The sequence below is a fragment of the Rhinolophus hipposideros genome (assembly GCF_964194185.1).
Source record: "Rhinolophus hipposideros genome assembly, chromosome: 3".
Lineage (NCBI taxonomy): Eukaryota > Metazoa > Chordata > Mammalia > Chiroptera > Rhinolophidae > Rhinolophus > Rhinolophus hipposideros.
In genome coordinates this window covers 35,724,310-35,748,744 of record NC_138049.1, presented here as the reverse complement: position 1 = coordinate 35,748,744, position 24,435 = coordinate 35,724,310, and the positions used below count along the sequence as shown (strand labels likewise).

At 38.6% G+C, this 24,435-nt stretch overlaps 1 protein-coding gene across 9 annotated transcripts in view; it reads left to right on the top strand.

The window, feature by feature from the left end:
* Window positions 1-5,009: 5,009 nt before the first annotated feature.
* NKAIN2 (sodium/potassium transporting ATPase interacting 2) overlaps window positions 5,010-24,435 on the top strand; it is a gene marked incomplete at its 3' end in the record, with an annotated part of 885,500 nt that continues 866,074 nt past the window's right edge. For 5 of the 9 annotated variants that reach the window (XM_081041443.1, XM_081041440.1, XM_081041436.1 and 2 more), the window contains exons 1-2: window positions 5,010-5,139; window positions 5,415-5,606. In XM_081041443.1, the coding sequence (XP_080897569.1) occupies window positions 5,553-5,606 (54 nt within the window). In that variant the 5' untranslated portion in view covers window positions 5,010-5,139; window positions 5,415-5,552. Of the gene's footprint in view, window positions 5,140-5,250; window positions 5,342-5,405; window positions 5,607-24,435 lie in introns of those variants that run through there. The other 4 variants (XM_081041439.1, XM_081041442.1, XM_081041438.1 and 1 more) reach the window with 3 other exon arrangements.

The window sequence follows — 24,435 nt, the reverse complement described above, 5'->3', positions numbered from 1 at the left end:
GACACCTACATTCCTTGACTCAAGGCGTCCTTTCTCCTTTTGCAAATCCATAAATGGCAGGTAGAATCTCTTCTCACCTTGCTCTGACCCTTCTTTCACTTCTTCCATTATTCTCTCCCCCTTTCATCCCCCAGTCTCTTTTTAAGGGCTCAAATAATTAGATTGGTCTCATCTGGGTATTCCAGTCTACTTTCTACATCTCAAGGTTCTTAACCACATATTCAGAGTCTCTTCTGCCTTGTGAGGTAACATATTCACAGGTTTCCAGGATTATGGTGTGGCCATATTTGAGGGGTCATTATTCTGCTTACCACAAAACCTGTATGTCTAAGAAAAGGATATGGATTAAATAATTGGGATACACTCTTACAATGGCATGCAATATAGTCATTAAAGCTATATTGTATGCAGAAATATGGTAATTACAAATCTTAAAATGTTAACTCTGTGCTAGGCACTGTTCTAAAAGCTTTACATATATTAACATTTACTTAATGCTCCCAACAATCCTGATATATGTGAATTATTACTCCCTGCACTGTTCCTTATAAATAAGGAAACTAAGGCACAGAAAGCTAAGTGATTTGCCTAAGGTTGCATGGTTGCTAAAAGGCAGATGTGGGGTATGAAGTCAAACTGACTTCAGAGTCCCTTTACAAAACAGTTAATGAGTTGGACATATGTTATTGATCTATTGTTAGGAGAAAAAAAAAGCAGATTAAAACATGGTGTATGATGTAATTCCATTCTTGTAAAAAAATGGTCTACACAAATAATAGAGATTATCTATGGGTGGAAAGATTATGAGAGATTATATCCTTTTTTAAAATTTATTTTGAAAATACTATTATTCTCCAAACAAGAAGAAGAAATCTAAGTTTGTATAAAATATTCAATGAGTAAAATTCATTGGTTTTGCAATTGTAACAATAATTGCTGCCTTTGTTTTTAAACTATGATGAATGAAGTAAACTTAGAGTGAAATGTTCAATGGTGTTACAAAGACCATCTTCAGCTTTTTTGCTCTTGCTAAAGTGACTGAGTACCGAACAGACAGAAACTTACTTTGTGGTTGCGTATCTATTGCATTCCATGAGTTGTTCTGAGAGATAAATGAGATAATAGATGTGAAATAAACTTGAAAAGTACTTTACAGTAGGATCCTAAGGTCAGCCAGATGGAGATGTGTAATATGTAACACGTTTTCCCCACAGAAACAAGATAATTAACAATAGTTATGTCAATAGACTAGTCAACAAAAGCTTTATGTAGTTGAATAGCATATGACTTTATTTCTAAAAGAAAGTGCAGTTGACATTCCAATTTGAGACATCTCTCTTCACACACTTCCATGGACAGTTGAGATTCTCTTTAAAATCTTTTCAACTAAGGCTCCTGGGTTAATAGGAAATGGAACAAGATGGGCATGGCCACCTTAAGGACTAGAACTCAATTCTTAACTAGGGCACCTTTATATAAATCAGGCATTGCTTACACTGTTTCTAAAAGATGTGACATGAATTTAGTTTAGAGGAAAAAAAATATGATCTCAATAAAGCTGGTGGAAAAAGAGATAAAGTATGTGTATTTTATATATATATATATAAATATTATATACATAATATATATTATATCTATATATCTATATCTATATATATGTGTATATATATATATATATATATATATATATATATAAAATCTCAGGGGTGCCAAAAATATGCAAACACATGACTTGTAGGAACTTTAACAATTAAGTTCATGAACTTGTTGTAACGATGTTGCTAACCTTTTTTTGGTATCGAGGGTATTATTCATTATGAGTTTGTACCAACTGGACAGACAGTTAACCAAGTTTACTATTTGGAAGTGCTGAAAATGCTGTGTGAAAAGGTTAGATGAAAATGACCTGAGCTTTTCGCCAACAATTCATGGCTCTTGCATCACGACAATGTACCAGCTCATACGACACTATCTGTGAGGGAGTTTTTAGCAAGTAAACAAATAACTGTATTGGAACACGCTCCCTACTCACCTGTTCTGGCCCCCAATGACTTCTTTCTTTACCTGAAGATAAAGGAAATATTCAAAGGAAGACATTTTGATGACATTCAGGACATCACAGGTAACACGACAGCGGCTCTGATGGCCGTTCCAGAAAGAGTTCCAAAATTGCTTTGAAGGGTGGACTAGGTGCTGGCGTCAGTGCATAGCTTCCCAGGGGAGGACTTAGAAGGTGACTGTAGTGATATTCAGCAATGAGGTATGTAGCAGTTTTTCTAGGATGTGGTCGCAAACTTAAATTGTCCGACCTCGTATTCATCTTGAGCTACATACGAAGTCAGACCATGTGTGTATTAATGTAAATTATAAGTAAATATAGTAAAGAGGGTATAACACAGTGGTTTGGAACACAGATTTTGATGTCGCACTTTATACTCTAATTCTGCCACTGAGAACGCGTGAACCTGTGATCAAGATGCTTGATTTATCTAAACCTCATAGTTTCTGTATCTTTCAAATGAGCAATGCACCAATTCATCAGTTTCTTGTGACTGACGAAGGAGACAATGTAGGTACAGCACGAGGTAGTGGATGAACACAATAAATGCTCAACAATGAACATGTATCTTGTTCACTCTTCTGAGAATACTGTGCCAATGATACCAGATCAGGAATAAAAGCCATTGTAGATTGCCTTTTATTGGGTTCCTCATGAGGAAGCCCTGATACAAACATTTGAGTGAAGTGGTCTATTTGGGAGGTGACCCCAGGAAGCACTGGTAGAGAAGGGAAATGAGGCAAGAAAGGACGGAAACTACTTAAGAATGCATGAATCAGCGGGTTACCACTATTGGCTCAATCCTGGAGGGGAAGTTTATGTGTAGACTAAAGTATGTCTCAGGGGTTCCTGTCTCTGGGCTGAGAAGCTGGGATATTTATCCACCAACTCCCATCCATTATAGGGTGAGAGTTGTTCTCAGGGCTGTAACTTGACTCTTAAAATCAAGCAACTCCAGTGGCTAGAAAAAGCCCCCAGAGTGTCCCAAGTGGCTGCAGAAAGAAGATGGGCAAGTACTGAAAGGCAAGTATGTAGAGACTGGGGCAGACACTGAGTGAGACTCAGCTACAGATAGCATTATGCCTTCCTTTAGCCTATAAAGCCTAGAGACCATAGAGGCTCTTGCTGCTACAGGAAAACTAGTGCAGGATTATTGATGGATCCACATAAATGCATTGCTGCAATTATGAAACTAAAAAGGTAATAATGGAATATTTTTCACAATATGGCAGCAGCTTATTCAATATTCAGCATCTACTAATAGCTTTTTTGTTGTTTGTTTGTCAATACAAAATACCTGCATCCCCAGCAGCTAGTGGATGGCTAAGGTGTAAAGGCAGCGTAATAACAACTAACAGAAAAATTTGCCACTAGATACCTCTGACTTCAGTTTTACCAAGGGTTGTGGAGCAAGTATTACCTACCAGGTCCACAGTAGGTAGGAGCATGTACTGGGTTCTTATAATTTCATTCAATATTGAAAGGGATTTTCCAGAGAAAAGTCCATTAACAAATGAGACAATTAAAAGTAGGCATTCTCATTACAGTAATAAAATATCCATATTCCATAAATTTAACAAATCAAATCCCCTTTCGGTCTCTATGATTGACAAAATATTTCTGAAAATTCAGTACCAGGTTTTTGGTGACTAGGTTCCCTATGCCCTATTTATTTATGTGTAGTCATTCTGATACGCCATAACATTTATTCAAATGAAGCAGTCACGAGAGATCCTTATTCGTGGGTACCAGCATAACGTTATCCTACACAAATGCCATTTTCTCAGTAGGGCCAAATCCTATTTGCTTCAAAAAGCTCTTGATTTGACGTGGCTTCATCTGTCTTAACCTTAGTTTTCTAAACAGTTTTATTTATTTTTAAATCAATCTCGGCTCCTGATTCTAATGACTCAGTATCCCTGCAGATCCCAACACACCTTCACTTTCTGGAAAGGTTAGTCAGGAATGCTAGCTGCCCAGGGCTATAAAGGAAACTGGACCCCTTGGATCCTGAATACCCAGGCCCCAGGGGTGGCCGCCAGGGACGCACTGCCTCGCTTTTCAGCTTTCGGCCCGCAGGTGGCAGCAGCGGGCTCCGAAGCTGCTCTCTGCAGGTTACAGGAACCGCTCGCTGCACAGCTTCTGGCCGCGGCTCCCGAGCGGGGTCTGCAGCGTCGACCTCCAGGAATCTTCACCCAGCCGGGACGGCCCGTAAAGCCCAAGTACTTCAGTGCTAAAGTTGTCTCTGATCCTTTAGTTTCTTGAGGGAAAGCCAACAACAGTTTGAAGCAGCACGGAAACTCACTGTGTCCCTACTCGCTCCGGTTCCCAATTTCCCCACCAAGTCCAGAAGCAACCCCCGCTCCCTTTTCCCGAGCAGCGTCTGCTCCATACGCTCCACGCTCCGGCCCTTGCAGTTCCTCGGGAGCCGGGTGCTGGGCGGCGGGCAGTGGGTTGGCTGCCGGGGCACCCCTTCTCCGCCTCTGCTCCGATCCTCCGCCACAAAGGTTTTTCAGATAGTCGGGATGGCTGGGCTGCACCCCTGTTTCATCCCCCCATCCCCCTTCCCTTGTCCTGCTCTTCATCACACACACACACACACACACACGGCTCGCTTGCGCTTGGCGCTCCCGGCTCAGCTATAGGCGCAGGACCTACACAAGCCCAGCAAGCCACTGACATGCCACCCGGACTCTTCGCCCCTCGGTCCCCAGCGCCACCACCGCCGCTTCTGCGCCGCTCCTTCTCGCCTAGACACTGCTGCCAACAGCCCCCTCGGCGGCAGGCCAGGCCGGGCTGGAAGAAGTTGACGTCTTGGGAGGGGGCGGCGGGGAGCCGCGTGCAGGATTTGTTGTACGAGGATTAACACATCTGGGCGAGGGGAGGGGCAGCGCCGCTGCAAGACGCGGCGCAGACCCCGCATCACTGCGCGCCGCAGCTACCGCCTCGGCCGCCGCCCGGGACCGCGGAGCCCGGACGCCCCCTCCCGGTCCGCGCCCCGCCGCGCCCCGCCGCGCTCGGCGCAGAGGAGCCGCGGGCAGCGCAGGGAGGCGGACAGTCGCTCCCGGAGCCGGCGCGCGGTGAGCGTGGGGCGAGCGCGCGTAGGGCGGCGGCCGCGCTGGGGGGCGTGCGGCGCCGAGAGCGGCGGGGGCGAAACTTCGCGGCCCGATGCCCGAGGGCGCGGCGGCGCTGCACGCTCACCGCTGCTGCCCCTGCGGGCCCCGGGCGCGTCTGGGCGGGCGGCGTTGCCCGCGGCGCGGCGTGTGCCGCGAGCGAGTGAAGGTATGTGTGGCGGGCGCGGCTGGAGCTGCCGCCGCCGCGGCGCCAGCAGGTCCTAATGCCTGTCCCTTCCCAGGACGCTGGCAGCAGCAGCCCGGAGCCCCCGAGCCCTCGGCAGGTTTGCCTGTCCTTCCCCGCGATCTGATTGGATAAAGTGGGGGCTCGACGGTGGCCGACGTGGGACAGTCTGGCTGTGGCAGGGGTCTCGGAAACCATGGGTTATTGCAATGGCAGGTGCACGCTTATCTTTATCTGTGGCATGCAACTGGTAAGTGACACTTAGATTCTGTAACGTGCCTTGGAGATAGTGGGCAGGGGGCTGCAGAGAGGGTCTGACATTGACTAGAATGGAAGAAAAAGTAAAAGAGAGAAGGTGACAGATACGGTGCCTATGTTTAAAATGATTTCGGGGACGCGCACTGTCGGGTACCGGAGAGGTGAGCCTTTCTGCCCCCACCTATTTCTATCCCTCTTGACAGTTTGGCAGGTGCGGGTTAAACTTGTATTTAATTTCTCGGAGCAAAGCAAGATGTAGCTCTTGTTCCTTTATGTTTTGCATTCCTAGTAATGTACCAACGTGATCGTCACATATAATTTATTATACAGGTGTTAAAACAGATAAATAAAGCATTTTTGACTTTTCTCCCACGTACTAATTTTTGCAGTATCTTTGTTTCTTCGTTGACATGTGTTATTTTCCATGGAGTATCTTGTCTTATAAGTGTAATACTCTAACAAAACACTATGTAGGGCAGATGGTATCCTTACAATGGTCTGATCTGGAAGCCACATTGACTTTTAAAAGTATGTAGGTTGAAGTGAAATACTTAGGGGAACTCAGCAACACATTGCCCTAGACTGACCCAGTAGCCTTTAAATCACAATTAGTACAACTCTAAGGAAAAATATTCTGTCTTACATGATGTGTGTAATTGCTCCTGAAATAGATCCTGTTGTTTGATCCCATAGGATGGAGAATTAGATGTACTTTTTGAGGGATGTTGTTCAGTTGTAAAGAGGCAAAGAACCAACAATGGAAAAATGTCACGTCTCTGAATTTAAATTCCCTAAGGGCAATAGAAAGAGGGGCTGAGAATACTTTAGAGGTGACAAATACACCACTGTCAGTGGTTAATTTGAGGTAGGAGGTACTTGCTCACTCCTGTTATCAAATAGCTTTCCCTGGAAAGTATAAATTAATCTGAATAGCCACCTATATTTCCAACATTGTTTCATAAAGGCTGAAAGGACTACAAAACTGAAGGTAATTTCTGAGATCCCAATCAGTAAAGTGTTCAAAAGAGCAAGGGTTTGCTACTGAAAATGATAGAAGAATTCCTTAAGTGTTCTTCATTGTTTATCAGTTGTCATGAAGTCCATGAGTGGTGGCTGTTGTTGTTTTATTTAGTATTTAGCCGAAGCAGTGCTTTTTCTTGTATCTTGAAAAACATCTCAGGATGTTTTTCTTTCCTAGGAAAGTTGTCTGATGTATATTTTGATCTGTGAATTACTTAGGCGCTTGGTTTAAGAAAACGAAGATAGAAATATAAATATAATTGTAAGAATGTAATATTTTCTTGATGCGTAAACCACTTTATTTTTTCCTACTACGTTTTAAAGTTTTGCAATAAAGGATTTTTACTCTTAATGATAAAAATAATCGGAACAATAAGAGAGCTTACTTTGTTAAACTACATTAGGCCAAGTATATCAAATTGCATAAACATTTTTGAAACAATCTCATGTTTATAGATAGTTCAGGAAGCAATACATTTGCTTGTGCACTGTGTGAAAGCATGAAGCTGTGAGATGAGTGGGTGGGTAAAAGCCTTCTTATGCTGTTTTCAATTTTAAAAATTTGATTTAACTTTTAATCATTTAACATAGTGGGGCTTTATTATGGCACCTGCAGGCATTAGATCTATATGGCATCTTGTGTGATGAATACAGACTCCTCAAGAACTTAAACGATTTTAGAAAAACATAAAGGTACAAATAGGGAAGCTAAATATACCAAGGAATAGGATAAGGCTAAAGGTTTCTGTGTGTGTGTGTGTGTGTGTGTGTGTGTGCGCGCGCTCATGTGCATGCATACATGCAGTGGTGTGTTAGAGATATGCTACATCATATGAAACAAATTCTGAATCAAAGCTAAGTTCTCTAACAAAATATAATCTGCTGCAATACAGGAGTGTTCAATCTAAGCAAGTATCCATTTGAACCCTGCAAAGTATTGTATGCTCTGTAAGGATTATGAATTTTTTTCCATTCAGACTTATGTACCACCAGGATAATATAATTAGCAGCCATGTTCATGCAGATGCAGAACAAAAAACAAAGGATGAAGAATATCTCATTGTTTTGATAGGGTGAACTGATCTCATTTAAAGGACCTCAGAGATTTCTGGTAATTGTTGCTTCTTAGAAATATAGTATTTAATTTTAAGTAAAACAATTCTTTTGCAAGTTAATAGTTGCAAAGGACAGAACAACAACAAAATAGATGGGTGTATATATTTTCCTTTGCTCTTGACAGATCTTTAAAAACTTTTTGTATCTTTCATCTATTACAAGTAAAGATTGTTTTATGAGTAGCCAGGTTTCAAGAATAAGTCATGATTCATGTACTACTGATTGACAAGAAGTTCACTCAGTTTTGTTTACTCATGAAGTGTTTAGTGTGCATTCCTGTAACATTTGGGTGTAGCTTTTTTTGTAGCTGTACAGAAAAAAATCTTAATTTATTAAAATTAATTGAAGACAAATATAGTCTAATATAAAAACTTTAGTGTCTTTAAGTAACTTTACCAAGTTTCTGGAAATATTTACTTCCAATTCTTTAAGTACTTAAAGGAATATTTATGTCTATGCAAACTTGCAACTAATCTTAGTAGAAGATGAGGTAGCTTTTGGTATAGTGGAGATGGGAATCTCATTCATCAATTAATTATCAGAGCAGACTCAGTATTGTGATACATCAACAAGTAATGGACAGATACCAAACCTCCAGAGAAAGTTACCTGTCAAGATTCTGTATCTTCACTTTTAATTATATTCAATGTGCTTTCAATTTAATGTTTGGCAAATCACAAGTGTGGATTAACATACATTCTTTTAAAAATCTAAAAATCAGTTTATAAGACAAGAAATTAGAATTTCATACTGTAGAGATTTCATACAAAACTTCCATTTTATGAAAAAGCTGTCTGTCTCTGTATATCATAAATTAAGATATTTGACCTATATGGTTACTCCAACTTCAGATTCATACCCCTATGAAAAAGGGGTATGATTTCTGGAAACCGATTTGCTGCATGTGCAGAATCCAGAGTTTAAGCTCATAATCTCAAGAAGGTAATTTTCTTTTTATCATTGCTGTCCTTAATGCTCAGAAACTGAAGATTTCAGATAGTAACAAAAACCGTCATGGCATTTGAAGTGGTGGATATAGTGGGTAAGGGCAAGCACAATTTAACTTCTTATCTACAACTTTCAGCAGTTCATGAAAGAGTTTCAGCTACCCCCGACCCCCAATGTTTGGTTAAATGAAAGAGTCCTTTATATAAATGTTGAAAAATAGTACTTAGCAATTTCCCAGTGAAAAATTAATCAATTATAATATGGAAGAATATAACTTATTTTATATGAAAGAGACAACCTTGTTTTCGAGTATAGAAATTCAAAATCACCCACATTTTTGTACGTCAGACCCCTATATGGCACAAAGCACACAAGCCCTAAACTATTACCAGGAGAAAGTATAGATTTACATTCAACCGATTAACACTTGAAAATGCCATTCTTGCCATGTGCTCTATGAAATATTGCTAACTTCGAGCAGGTGCAACTAACAATTAGGTTAGTACACATGTGTGTGCAGCTGTGTGAAGGAGCACGTTAGAAACTTAATTAAGAATGATCAGTTGCTTTCTACTGCACAATTACTAAACATTTTTAGAGGTACACATTTATTAGAGAAGGCCTCGAGTACCTAGATGGACAAAAAAAACCCAAATTTATTATAATTAGGGAGTATTTCAGTGGTGTCAATTGTGATTAATGCAGTGTTTATACTTACATGCTCCTTGATTACTTTTTAGAAAATAAAGCATTACATGAATTGGCTTGAAAAAGGTTGGTAGAATCTTATGATTTTCCTAGGATACCTTTGACAAGTTTGAAAGTTCTCCAAAAGTATGGAACTTTACCTGTCACAAATCTTGCTGCCCAGAGAATTAAAAAAAAAAAAATGTAGGTTCAAATATCATTGATAATAAAATCTTGAGGTAATTAACTGATTCATGGACAAGTCTAAAAATTTTCATGTAATATGTCAGAAACGTATGATGTAAAAATATGCTAAGAGTTTGCTAAGTTATAAAATAACTTACTTCTTTTTAAATGTTTTCTACTTTTGCACCCTGACATTTTGTCATGCATCTACATATGTACATATATATCATTTAATTTTCTCTTTCTGTGTAATTTAGCACTACTCTGCTCTAATGTTTACCAAGAAAGATGTAGAAACTTCTTCCAGTGTCCAGCTCTCTTTCTTGGTTCATAAACCAAGTGGCAGCTTTTTCTCATACACCCAAGGTTTCAAATAGCCAATCTGAGCAGAACTGTTCCCCTTTCTCAAATAAAATAAAGGCTTGGATGGCTGACATCCCTGTGTAGAATGCCAGAGTCCTCTCTGGCGTGGGGCGCATATGTGGGCAGTGGCCCAGAAATGCGAGTGTGCCTTGCCACTTCCTTTTCCCTCTGATGCTACTTTACTTTGGGGTCAAATTCTCTACTTGCCCAGTCAAGAATTTCAGAACGGCAGCCAGGGATTCCTTAAAATAGGAGGTCTTTATTTCTTGGTCTGTTTCTTTTTTGTGCATGTGTGTGTTTGACAAAAATAAAATCTGAACCAGAAGCACATTTTAACATTTCTATGTTCATATTGAAAATAAAAAAAATATTGAAATTATGACATCAATTGCATTAAATATTTGTATGTACTACTAATGGCTAAAATTTAAAAGGATATATTCAGTTATTTAGTAGAACTTCAAACAACTCAGTATAATTTATCCCAAAGTAGGTTTGAAACTACTATTGCTCATATTGGAAATTACCCTATTTCCATGCCTTAGAACACACAGAGGTGAGAAATCACAAACACACACACCCACACACACACACACACACTCACGAGAAATATATCTAGTCTATTTCTTCACCTAGATAGTGAACTCTTTCAATTTTGGTCCCCTTTCTCCACCGCCCCCCCATCCCAGAAATTGATTATTGTTTATTTTCAATATAATAAAATACATAGGCCATCAAGATGTGATGTTATCTAGGATTCCTTCCCCCTCCTCCAACAACAATAGAAACAAGATTTACGCCTACTTCATTTCTGTAAGGTGGAAATAATACCATATGAAACATTTGTTATTACCAACCCCAACAAATTGAAGGACACTTAAAAATCATGAAGGTAGTTATATTGCTTTCTTTCTCTAGGTTAGGGAGGAAGTTAAATTTATAAACTGGTTTCTCTTTATAGTTCAGGTGTGTTTAGAAAGTTCTTACTATTTAAAGGCATTATTTGCTTCATCTTCCTGAAAGCACCATTTTTCTTTTTTTTTTTTTGCTTAAACTCTGAAACATTCACTGGGTCGAACTGACAGAAGCAGTTTGTGATGTTTAATGTAATGCATGCTATAGACTTTTTTCAACCTGAAATAAGAGTAGTGTGACATTTAATGTCAATAATTTTTACCTTTTAAATTACTTATGGATCACATGCTAACTTTGATTGCTCTAAAAACACTTTTTGAAAAGTTACAAATAAACTGACTTTCACGTGCATTTTGAAAAAAAAATTTCTAATTTTGGGTGTTTTTATAACTTGCTATGTTTTAAAAATCTAGCTTTGTGAAATACTTAATAAAAGACTGTTAGTATTTATTGGAAGCTTGTTCTGGGCTAAATGATAAACGTGTGTGTGTGTGTGTGTGTGTGTGTGTGTGTGTTTTCCACTTATACCTTTCTAGTAATCCTATGAGGTAGGTAATAGATATTAATCTCCCCATTTTACAGAGGAGGAAATGGAGGCTCAGAATGTTTAAGCAACTTTCTTAAGTCACCCTCTTAGTAAGTGGTAGAGTTTGCATTCAAACCCAGTAGTCCCTGACTTTAAACCAGACTAAGTTTGTGCAGCTTTGCTACACTGCTTCCTTTTCACGCAACATAAAGCAACATTTGTTTTGCTAACAAATGACACATTTGTTTTGCTAACAAATGCAACATACACCTACTAATTCCTGATTGACACAGTAACCAACACAAAACTAAGTAGGCTCAGAGAGTGGGGCTGATGGCAGGTTCCTGTCCACACCTGACTGGCCCAAGTGGACTTTGGCTTCACAACAATGAGCTGCTGGTACTGTGTTTCCCTGAAAATACGACCTAGCCAGACCATCAGCTCTAATGTGTCTTTTGGAGCAAAAATGAATATAAGACTCAGTCATATTTTAATATAAGACTGGGTCTTATATCATGTTTATTAATTTTTGCTCCAAAAGACACATTAGAGCTGATGGTCCGGCTAGATCTTATTTTCAGGGAAACACGGTCTGCGGTCTAGAGAGTAAAAGGAGGGCCACCTCCCATGAAGTCAGTGCCCCTTGCCCTAACATTGCAAAACACTCTTGTATTTCTACTCTAAACAAATCATTGCTGGTAATAGGTTGTATCTCTGCCATTGATTAAGGATGGGACAAAATAAATAAATAAATAAATAAATAAATAAATAAATAAATAAATAAATGTACAGCTACTATGCATTTCCAGCCGATTACTGAGACATAGCTATGCAGTAGTTAGTGGCTTGGACACTTTGATATGTGTGTTTAAAAAAATTCTATGGGAAGAAGAAATGTATTCATTTTTTTCTCAAATTTCAGCTTTTTTTTTAAACCAAGCCCTGATGAATGGCTAATACAGAGTAAAGTCATTTGCCTTCCCCCCGCCCCCGCAACATGCCCCAAATCCTCAATCCATCCAGGCCACTATTAGTGAGAATATTAGTTACAATTATTGTTGTTGGAAATGACTTTGAGTAATAGGTTATTTTAAATATGCATTGAATATCTTACAACACATCTGAAACTTGAGAGTACCTCCGAGTCTCCTGCAGGCTTTTTTGTACACAAACCGATGGGCTCACCCCAGAGTTTCTGATGTACTAGGTCTAGGGTAGGGCCTAGACCTAGAATTTGCTTTTCTAATCAGTTCCCAGGTAACACTGATAGTCCTGGTCAGGGGCCAGACCTTGAGAACTACTGGCCTAGGACGCAGGTCTTCACTTAATGGTGTTGCATGAGAGCATGACGTGTTTATGAAGTTCTTCAGACCCTCATACACTGTTGGTGGGAATGCAGACTGGTGCAGCCGCTATGGAAGGCAGTGTGGAGGTTCCTCAAAAAATTACAAATAGAATTACCATATGACCCAGCAATCCCTCTCCTGGGTATCTACCCAAAGAATTTGAAATCATTTATACATAAAGACACATGTGCTCCAATGTTCATTGCAGCTTTCTTTACGGTGGCCAAGACATGGAAACAACCAAAATGTCCTTCGATAGATGAATGGATAAAGAAGTTGTGGTATATATACACAATGGAATACTATTCGGCGTTAAGGAAAGATGATATAGGAACATTTGTGACAACATGGATGGATCTTGAGAGTATAATGCTAAGCGAAATAAGTCAGACAGAAAAAGCAGAGAACACTATGATTTCACTGATATGTGGTATATAAACCAAAAACAACAAATGAACAAGATAAATAAATGAGAAACAAAAACTCATAGACATAGACAATAGTTTAGTGGTTACCAGAGGGTTAGGGGGGTGCGGGGAGGGAGATGAAGGTAAGGGGGATCAAATATATGGTGATGGAAGGAGAACTGACTCTGGGTGGTGAACACAGAATGCGATTTATAGATGATGTAATACAGAATGGTACACCTGAAATTATGTAATTTCATTAACAATTATCACCCCAATAAATTAAAGAAAAATTCTTCACCGACTAGATAATTAGCTCATTTCTTCTTTTGTCCTGTTATGTGAAAGAAAACTTTTCTTCAGGACCAAGTATGCCTATTTCTGACATCCAGCTTAGTCCCTATTTAGAAGTTTAAAGGAAATGGAAAGTCTTTTCACAGCTGTTGTGTGTTTGCAATGACGAGAGATGTAGAAAAACCTGAAAGTGATTCAATGCCTCTAATCTGTACCCTCTATGCCTGGTGGTGCTGGAGTGGAATTGGTTCCTTTAACTGCCTCTATTTGCTAGCCTAGCCCCTCAGTTTAAATTTCTGGAACAGCTTTTCACTGTGCTAAAGCACAGCCCTGGGAGAGAGAGAGAGGAGGCAATATGCTGGAAAAACACTGGACTAAGTGAGAAGGCAGATTTTTCTGTACCCAGACTGGTGCCGTTAAACTGGGTAAGTAAATAACAGTGACTTTGCTCCGGCCATTTATATTCCTGAGTGCCACTTCCTTATTTGAAAAATGGGGCAAATGATTCCTGACCAATTTACACTGTAGGACACTTAGGAGTAGCGGGGGGAGAAAACATGGTTAAAGTTTACATGAAAGACTTTAGTGTTGTGTTACTTCTGATACCTAGAACATTTTTGTAATTATTAATAGTTTAATCTTTCAAAACTGTTCATCTAGTGAGAGTAGTAGTAGTTTATAGGGGTGTTTATATATCATTTGACCAGTGGCACCAGTTGCAACAACTAGTTTTTTATAGAAACATTTTTTTTCTTCACCCACCGTCATTTTGGGGAGACTATAAATAAGGATTGTAACACGAGGTGCAAATGGTTTGAACTAAATAAAACAATTTGCTTAGGTGTCTGATATACTTAGATTTCACAAACCAGTCAGCATGCTCCATCATCTGGCCAGAATTTCTAGAACTGTGTTCCATGGGAGCTAGTTCTGCAAAATGCTTGACTAAACTTGAGCTCTGAGGTTTAGTAAGATGTCGGTGCTGCAGGCTTTATCCTCTCTCCTACCTTAACCCCTAAGGGTCACAATATGTATGTACATTAGCAGCTCCTGGAAGCCCTACACTAAAGAAACCCTTGCTTAATTCCATTTAACTCTGCAAATACATACAAAGAACTTGCTCTGAACCAAGGAACCTCATTGTGGTATATCTCCTATTACTCTTTCATGGAACGAGTATTTTCAGAAACATTTTTCAGTGACATTTTACTCTAGGCTAAAGATGCAGTCTTAATAATATTAAAGTGTTATCTAAACTATTTAAAGGCCAAGAATTCAGTATGGAAACTTAGCCTGTTAAACAGGTATCTAACAAATAAGACAAATTATAATATAACAAATTATAAAAATGTGTAAGAATATCTAATATTATCACATAATTTAAATAAAGAGAACCTTGTTTTCAGATACTCGGCTATTATTATTTTTATATTTGTACTTGAGTGTCTTGAAATTATGTTGCAGCCACTAAAATCACAAACCTTAATGTTGAAACTCAGTCAAGTCCAATTGCTGATGTTATAAAAAGATGACATGTTGCAATAGGTTTCCAGGGATATTTAGAACTTCGGCACACGTGGCAAAGGGCATCTGCAGAAGCACTTTGTTTTAAAAGCAGTGGTGAAGAGCAATGTTTGTATAAAACCAAACTCACTCATCCAGCATCATACCCTAAATGTTTGTCTTTGCAGGCAGGGTGGTGAGGAGTGAGTCCTCATACTGACTTTTGTTTTCTAATCAATGCATGCACTCTAAAACTGTGGCACATTTAAAAAACCCAACAATGTTTCATTCTTTGAAAACAAATGGGTCTTAGTTTGGAATGGAGGGATCAAATCTCTCCTGTTAACAGAAGTCTTTGTATGCATTTGTATGATGCTAATTACAGAAGAGAATAAGGAGGTGTTTCAAATCCTTTAACTGACAGCTGTGTGTCCAATGATGGACGGGTCAATGTTATGTCTGAAATGTTTAGTGGTAGGGAATTCATATGAGCCTACTCTATATGGCTTCTAGCCATAGGAAATATACAAGGCAGATCTCTGAGTATTATTTTTATAAATGACAGGCTCTGATGGCACTGGGAAACACAAGTTGGGGAGGACTTCTACAGGCCCCAGTAGGAAGAGAATACTGCAGCCTGGTGGTATGCTGCCTTCTATGCTCTTGGCCCCTTGGGAAGGGGTCTGCTGACCGGCCTTGGCATTGAGCACCTTTTTTGTTTTGGCACCTTTTGTAGTGGGAGGCAGTTTGCTCCTGGAGGTCACAATTCATCCCTGTAGACACAGGGATTCTGATCTCATTCTCTTTATGAGATAAGGATCAGTACCCTGTAGGATATGGTGTATTCAGATGCTACCTGTTTGTTCCAGTTGATTACACTGAGGTGCAGAGATGAGATTTGGGTCTGTGGAGGTGTTTAACTCCAGTTATTGGGAGCAGTGAGCGAGCTACATGTTTGAAAGCTTTAGAAGCTATTATGAGATTGACATTACACAGGTGGTACATAAAGAGCCCTGTATCTCTTTGTTCCTTTTTTTTTTTTTTTAATAAAGCTTGCTCATAAATTTGATGATTGTGAACCTATAACTTGTGAGTTTCTAAAATATTGGAGCTATGTGTAGGGTTACGTATTTCTTACCCTTATCAACAGGAATTAATTTTTAAACAAGAGTTTCATTTTTGTCCATTTTTCATAAAATATTTCCATTTTCTTTATTTTATTCAATTCCATTTTATTCAATCAAAGGATGATAGTTAAATCATGGCTGTTCAGTAGCATTTATGAACCTAAGTTTTGCTTTTATTTTGGCCTGGTATTAAAATTTCCCTTTTCTATAGGACTATAGGTTGAGTGAGGGTGGCTAGCTCCTGAATGTCTGTCCATTCAAAAGCAAGGAATACTAATCTACTTAAAATGATAGATAATTTTTAACGGACATTCTGGTGAAGTCTGGGAAGTTGACTGTGAATTCATTAATAGTTTTATAAGAACATATTTATGATTTTATGTAAAATATTCCTGGGAAGTTCCACAGGCTCTTAGAGATGTGGGATGGTGCTTTCCCACTTTACTATTTTATAGTGTCTTGGATTAGATTTGTTTTTGTTCAAAAAAGCTGCTTGAAAATTCAGTTAAATAGTGTAAGTTCAGTCTACATTTAGTCAATGTAAATCTTGTAACAACATTTTTTGGTAACGTTTAATTATTTGTTTCTTATAATCTTTAAGGGAAACCTGTTGGTTTTTCACTTTCTTTTCATAAGAATGAGGTAGTGATGATGTTCTGTTACTGCACCTCCTTTGATTCTTGGGTTTTGTTGCGTACTAAAATGGCCTAAAATGTGAAGCTTGTCCCTAAAATTGAAAGAAATAAACCTCAGTGAGTTTTGTTTGTTTGTTTTTTGAGGTTTATAGACCATTTTGATGTAGCCCGACATACAAAAGAATTTTGTTGCATGTTTGCTGCTGATAGGTCTCTCTTTTAATTTTATCTTTCATAATATGAATCAAACATTGAACTTTAACAGGAATACTTGCACAGGAAATGTTAGCGAATTTATTGACAGAGACAGTGATCTCAGTTTACATGCTAAAAATCATTCCATGAGATTAAAATGTCTCTTTTACAAACATATCTCTCTGAAAGGCTTTCTGATGTAGTTTGGATGTAGCAGTGGGTGGGCCATTACCAGTCATGTGCCGAGAATTAGGTGTGCACAGGGCCTGCCTTGGGTGTTGGGAGATGGAAAAGACCCAGAAAAACTCCAGGAATCAATCTAGACTCGGTTCGTAAGCTGCGATGCTGCAATGCTGTGTTCCAGCTATGATTGTTTTAAAATGAATGAATGAATTAATGAACAGTGGGAGGAAATTAAGTAATTACTAAATCAGCTTCATCAAGTAGGATTTGTGAAATGTCCACACAAGAATAGCATAATGACATATGCTGAATAAATGAAATGTATGTTTCTACCCTTTTGTCAATTAGGATATGATCTAACTGAAAGGAATGTCAAGCTGTGTGTTTCTATCACGAATTGATCTAATACCTAGTAGTTGTAATAATTGAATATTGGTTTAAATTTCAACCTGATGCTTATTCTTTGTGTATTTAGTAGGCATACTGCTTAATGTGATAGTAGCTAAAAATGCTTTACTGTTCTGTTCATTATGTACTGGACGATCACACATAAGCTTAATATAAATAAGATCAGTGTTGGTGAAAAATAATTGTTGATCTAAACTGGGCCATCATGGTCCATTTTTTTAAAATTTGAATTTATTTGTTTTAGATTCATATTAACTAGCTTTATTTAATGCAGTTATTTAGTTATTATTTAGATATTCCAAAAGTTCTTTTAGATCTGAATAAAATAGATCATATCTCCAGAGGAGTTTTTAACTTTTGTGTGTATCATAGGCTCTTTTAAGAATCTGTTAAATTCTATAAACTTTTTCACTACAAAAATACTCATATAACTTTAGGAGATTCACAAATTTCTAACCCTAATTCATGAAACTTAGGTGAAAACCCCTGATAATTTTTTTTCTTTTCTTTTTTTTTGGTCTATCACATCATCAAGATATTTTGCTTATCAACAATTTTAATTCAGTTACTTTGAATTTGGCATCATTTGAGGAGATTATATACTGGAGGTGCCAAAAAAAAATGCCTATACATGACTTGTATTCATCTTTTGTTATTGATATGTTTTGAGTATTACAATTTTAATACAGTTCTTTTCTTTCTTAAGATGTGTATTCATTTTTTGGTACCCTCTGTATATGTATTTGGTATGCATTATAATATATTGTAAAGATATATGCACATACCTACATAAGTACACATATGTGTCGGTCTATGTGTAATGCAACATATAAGAAGCAGAGTACAGTTGAATAGTGTAAACAAATTGACAAACTTTTGTCAAGGAGATTGAATGATATGTGTAGATACTTACAGCATAATATAGGATAAGAACTGTAAGAGAAGCAAGAATAAAGTACTAAGGAGATAATCAGTTATGTCTTTCTCACAGACTGATCACACAAGGTATGAAGGGCTAGCACATGATAGGTTAAGTTAACTATAACTAGAGATGGGAAAAGAGAATCTCAGGAATAAGAAATGATAGTAGCACACTGGTGAGAATGAAAGAGCATCTGTGTGGGACAATGAAGAGTCAGATTTACTGGTAAGTAGGGGAGAATTGGGAGGTGAAGCAGGGAATGGAAGGGGGAGTTGTACAGTTTGATGACTTAAGCACCAATGCAGGGAGTTTAAGCTTTATAGGATAGGATATGTGTTTCTATAGTTGTTAGTTCTCAAGATGAATGGCCCAATTCTTCATAGTAGAATAAGAGGCAGCATGATGTGAGAATGAGAGCCGAGATTTGGAACAAGTCCTGTGGGAAATGTGAGGGGAAAACAGCAATAAATTACAGGATTGCTGAATTGCATCAAAGGCCTTAATGAAACTGGGTGACATGCATTTGTAGGGAAACCAATTACTTCTCTATCATTCCCCAACATTCTAAAAACTGGAATGGAGAAACAGGAAATGGAAGTTCCCTTGTTCTTAGACTGAACAAAACTGAGGGAGTGTGAGAGCATTAAGGTGTCTTTGAGAATAAAATGTCTGACTGCAAGTAGGGCTTGGTGGGAAAGAGTGATATCAGAATGGGAGGGGTAGTTAGACTACTGGAATGCTATTGCAAACATTTGAGAATAAGGAGGTGAGTACAGCAGAAGGGGGATAATAGAAAAGGTGGGAGGTAAGATGGTTGTGGTGAAATGATAAACACAGCTCAGAACTTGGAGGGGCATGCTACCTGGGTGATGCTGAGACCCTTGATTGGCCACAGACTTGGATGGAGGGTTTAGTGGTCCAGAAAGATGAGAGGCAGTGAGGCCCAGCTATAGAAGAGCCATCACTGTGTATTTTGTCTTTATTAAATATGAGCAGAAGTAAGAGACTGAAGAGGAACACAACCAGGAGAAAATGAGTGTTGTGGAGCTTTTAAATTGTGAGAATTGGGGAGAGTTTGGTTAAGCACGTGATTGGCGCTGGAAAAGGAGGATGGTTAGGGACAGTCCCAAGGTAGCTGAGGCAGGGAAGATGAATTGGGAGGAGTGGAAATGTTTATTTAATGAATAGATGAGTGCAGTGTTTAAGGAAGGGGAAAGGCAGGCTTTAGGCAAAGCACTTTCTCAACTTCAGCAATAGTGCCAGTTTGGACTGGACAATTCTTTTGCGCGCGCGCGTGCGCGTGCGCGTGTGCGTGTGCGTGTGCGTGTGTGTGTGTGTGTGTGTGTGTGTGTGTTCTATTTATTGCAGGATGTTGAGCAGTGTTGCTGGCCTCTACACACTAGATGTGGGTAGCATGCTCCCAATTGTGACAATCAGAAATGTCTCTAGACATTGCCAAATTGCAAAATAGCCCCCTTGTTGAGATCCATTGAGCTAAAGCAAAGTGCTAGAAAGATCACTTAGAACAGCAGGTTTTCTTTATAAAAGATTTTGAGCAGTCTAGAAGACAGTGGAGGTGATTGTGAAAGGAAAACTAGCCTTGAGTTGGGTTATGTGGACCTGTGAGAGATGTCCTGCTCACCATGGCCCTTGGTCACAATCTTGGGGGGTGGTTTCTGAAAAGTCAACACCAGCACCTCATCCCCCAGCCCCTTGACCTATGGCAATACATTTTTCTGGGAGGCAACCTAGTTGTCCAGACATTTTGAAAGCCCGCTACATGATTTTGTTGTGTTTCTAAGCCGGTAGTACATGAGGAGAGCAGTCTGGTGGTTTAGCCCTTGTGATGGCACAGGGAAAAGCAGGAGCAAAGGAAAAGGAGATTGGAAGGTAGGTTGAACCTACATTAGGGAAGGGGAGTGCTGAGTAAGCATTTGTGGGAATATTGACTGGAGAGAAAATGTTGAACTAGATTTGTTTGAAAGCTTCTTTTTATTGTCATTACATGCTCAACCAAGCCTTTGTATTCTTGGCTGTTTTGCTCACAGTAGTTTGAGCCAGGCTGTTATCTAAGACTTGGTGAATGATAGCTATCCTTTGGTGCCAGCAGAGTCTGTTAGTGAATATTTGACACTTGTAATTTGTCCTCTTCCAAATCCGACAGTCTGCTAAGATGTACGTATAGTGTGTATGTGTATATGAGTATATACACACACACATACACCACACACAGATCTTCATGAAATGTCTTAAGAAAGATTTCAGATAAGAAATACATATTAATTATGAGATAGACATGTAATTATTTACATGAAGAGTGAAAGGTGAAAAGTTTTGGGTTAAATTATGAATTTTAAATTCAATAGAACAGTTGGATAAGAGTTAATTATATGGCAGTGAATTGAAAAAAAATGAACATTTTTTTTTTTAATACTAAGGGATTTGGAAACCTTTCCTCACTCTTACGGAAGTGCATGCATATACACACATAGACACACACACACGCAAATTATAACCATTGCCTTTTAGGAACTTACAATTTAAAAATACTTAAGTTATTGATACTCTTAGGTAATCTCCCAAATCCAAGAATATTCAACAATATTTTAATACTTTATACCCTGATTCACCAGAAAGCCAAATGTTGCTAAAGAAGTATAGTAAAACAGTAGAGATTAATGTTTTAAATTGTCCTATCTTAGACTGTATAATTTTTCTTGGTCCAACTTAATTTCTTTTGGTAGCTCAGACATTTGGTGGACTTTAATTTGCATGCCTGGAGGGAGGGGAGTAAATTACATTACTTCTTGAAGATTCTTCTAGCTTGATTTTATGATTAAATCTTGCATTTAAGAATTGCCTTTTTCTGGGAGATCCTGGCTAGAAAGTGCTTTTCCAGCTCCATATTTGTATAGACATAAGTTAGTATATCTCCTCATGCATTTTTCTTTAACACATTACAGGACAAAAGAACAGTAACAGAGGCCGAAACAAACAAACAAACAAAATAACCTCAATAAACTTAGAACCAGATGCTTCAGATGCTTATGAAGGTTTTCTTATTTGTAGTTATGGGCAATCCTTCTAAAAGTATATGTGGGTCCTCTGAAACTTTAGATGTGTGGAAGGTCTGTGTGTGTGTGTGTGTGTGTGTGTGTGTGTGTGTGTGTAGTGGGTATCGTGGGTGGAGGATGCCAAGAAGGGAGAAAATAAAAATGATGTTGTTCATAGGAATTAACCTAGGTGTTCTGGATATATGTGACAAGAGGGATGTGAGTGTCCTTAGAACACACTGCACTTCTTAACATATTCATCTGCTGGATGTGGTAGGTTTTCAGCAGGTCTTGTTAACTTGGTATCTGTAATGTTCAGGAGGAAAAGCAGGAGCCCTCATAAAGCATCCATGAAGAACAAAATAGAGACAGAGAATAGAGATGCCTACTGTATTCCGTTGAAACTACTGTATTCCGACTACTGTAGAAGTTTACATAGGCCAGATTGCAATGATTCCCCACTGGAATTGAGCCAAGACACACATAGTGCATTCTACTTTCAGTCTAGCCTAATTAAAGGATTGTCAAGAACTAATAAAGTTGGCTGACTTGCAGAAGTTGGTGCTTGCAAAAATTTGAAAGTTATAAGTGCTTAACAGTGCGATCTGATTTTTATGCTGGGGTCATCTTACTAATTAAAGTTTTCCGATCCTCTAATTAGAAATCACATTCTGAACTGAATCTGGAGGACCCCCAGCCTTACATGCTAATTTAACTTCACTGCATTAATTGATTTCAAGTTTTGTTTTCAAAATGTGTCAGAAATCCACAAAAAACAAAAAGTTGACATTTTGACTGTTTTATGCATAATAACAATTTGAGCTGCTTTGTATATAAATGACATTTTTATGTAGAAAAATTTCTTATTGTTATTCATTCTTGAAAAACGCAAAAAAAAAATATAAAAAGATGTATATCCGCTTTCCTAAACTTCCTTTCTGGAACACTGACAGGATTCTTTATATTTTACTTTTGAATGATAATTCTCAAAACAAGGAACAACACACATTGCTGGATTTCCAGGACACATAGCACAATAATACATGGTTTGTTTTTGTTTGCAAGCCCCTTTCCCCTTTTTTGCATAATGTGAGGGCATAAAGCTGCACATGCAGCAATTAGGCTGGTTTTTCTTCTCAACTTGCCTGGGAAAATGGCACTCTGTCAGCCTCACTTCTTTTGGTGCAGACCCCTCTTATTTCCAACTTTTCTTGAAAATCCATCTAATAAGCCCTCTATTTAACTTTTTCCGTGAATTTCCCCTGGGTCAAGTTATTGTTAGGGTTTTGAATGTTGTAACATATGTAACCATTTACTAGTGCCAGTTCAATGAGAAAATGCCATATAATTTGATACCACTTCTTGGACTTCATATCAAAAGGATAAGCGGCACAGAGGAGATCAAAACAATTAACTGCAGCCGTAAATGCACTGTACAGAATTTGCATATTTGGTTTCAACACAGTTCTCATTCCCTTTTTTGATCTTACATGCACTTCACTGACACCACCATTTCCCACAGTGGAGATCACGTTAACTCTCCCTGTATCCTGGCAAGTGCAAACAAGCACTGATCGATCATGATTTTCCCACATCACCAGGAGGTCACCTCGCTGCAGCTTGCAAATCTTCATATCTGAAAGTAGTCCTTTCCTATTGGCACGCACTGTACCACGTGCTCCAATGTTTTTCAATTTCAAAAAGTTTTTCACTTGAATAAATCTTGTCTGTACAACTACATATTCCTGGCCTTCAAATCCATTCGGCAAGCTGGACAACACTCTGCTCCCAACCCAGCCTTCCTATCTTGAGATGAATCTTTTCCTGTATATACATCAAACCACAACAGAAATCCTGTCCATGAATCACAAAGTGACCAAATCTTTATGCCCCACTTTGTACTTGGTTTACTGGGAAGATAACTACTTGAAAAATAGAAGCCCCTTGAATTTCAACAGGCACTCTTCCACTCACAATTCCTTATTGCTATTATAGGCAGACATATATGTATCCTTCAATAAACCTGTTATGGGCCTGATTTTTGCAAGCCGATCAGTCTTTGATGGTTCATCATCATTTTTGGAAAAATTAAGGAAGGACCTAATTAGCTGATATTCATCCCTTTTAAAAACAGTGTTGAAACCAGGAGTTTGAGTCAACCAACAGATATCCTGAAAGTATGATTCTAATGTTGGCTTGTGTACCAACCCCATGGCAATTTCAACAGCTATAAACGCCTTCGTAATTTGGTCAGTAACAGACCAAATTATGCCATTTGTTAAACCTAGACCTAGGCGAGAGTTTTTCAATCCAAGATAGAGTGCTTTTAGCATATCTGTTTGTTTCATTGGCAACAAACTCAAAAATAGACGAAGGAAAAAAATTAGTAAAACATCCATATGGTTCTAAATTGTAGAAACCAAGAACACTGTTTTCTGCTAAAGTCTGGAATAGTCTAATTCAGGTAAAGAATTATCTTTCACATTTCCTGTCTTACACCAAGATGCTAAGGCATGTGTTGGTCTGCTTGGAGATGGAGATGGCTCAACTGATAATACACAGTGTCCTCCTCTGCTTCCTCCTCCGTACCCTTGTCATCTTCAGTCAATTTTGCTGTCTTCTTCATCATTACCAATTTTTCTTTTTTGCTTCACTCCATTCATTTCTGAACCTGGAGGAAAAAATATTTCGTGTATGAGACACTTCATTATCACTGCCGTTGAACTGTATATACATGTATATCTTTCAATAATGAGAAGTATTATTTCAGCAAGCTATGAAATACACATAAAATAAAAATTTACATAATAAGTATCAGAGAAAACTAATGTAATGTTGAAGGAACTCCAGTCTTAAGAATTGCAAAATAACCACACCAGCCCCTGGGCAGCAGAGCACGAAAGGCAGATCATGATGGTGATGACGTGGGGAACGGAACGTAAACCTAGGTGTTTCGTGTTCTTGCATGTTTACAGCGGTACTCACGG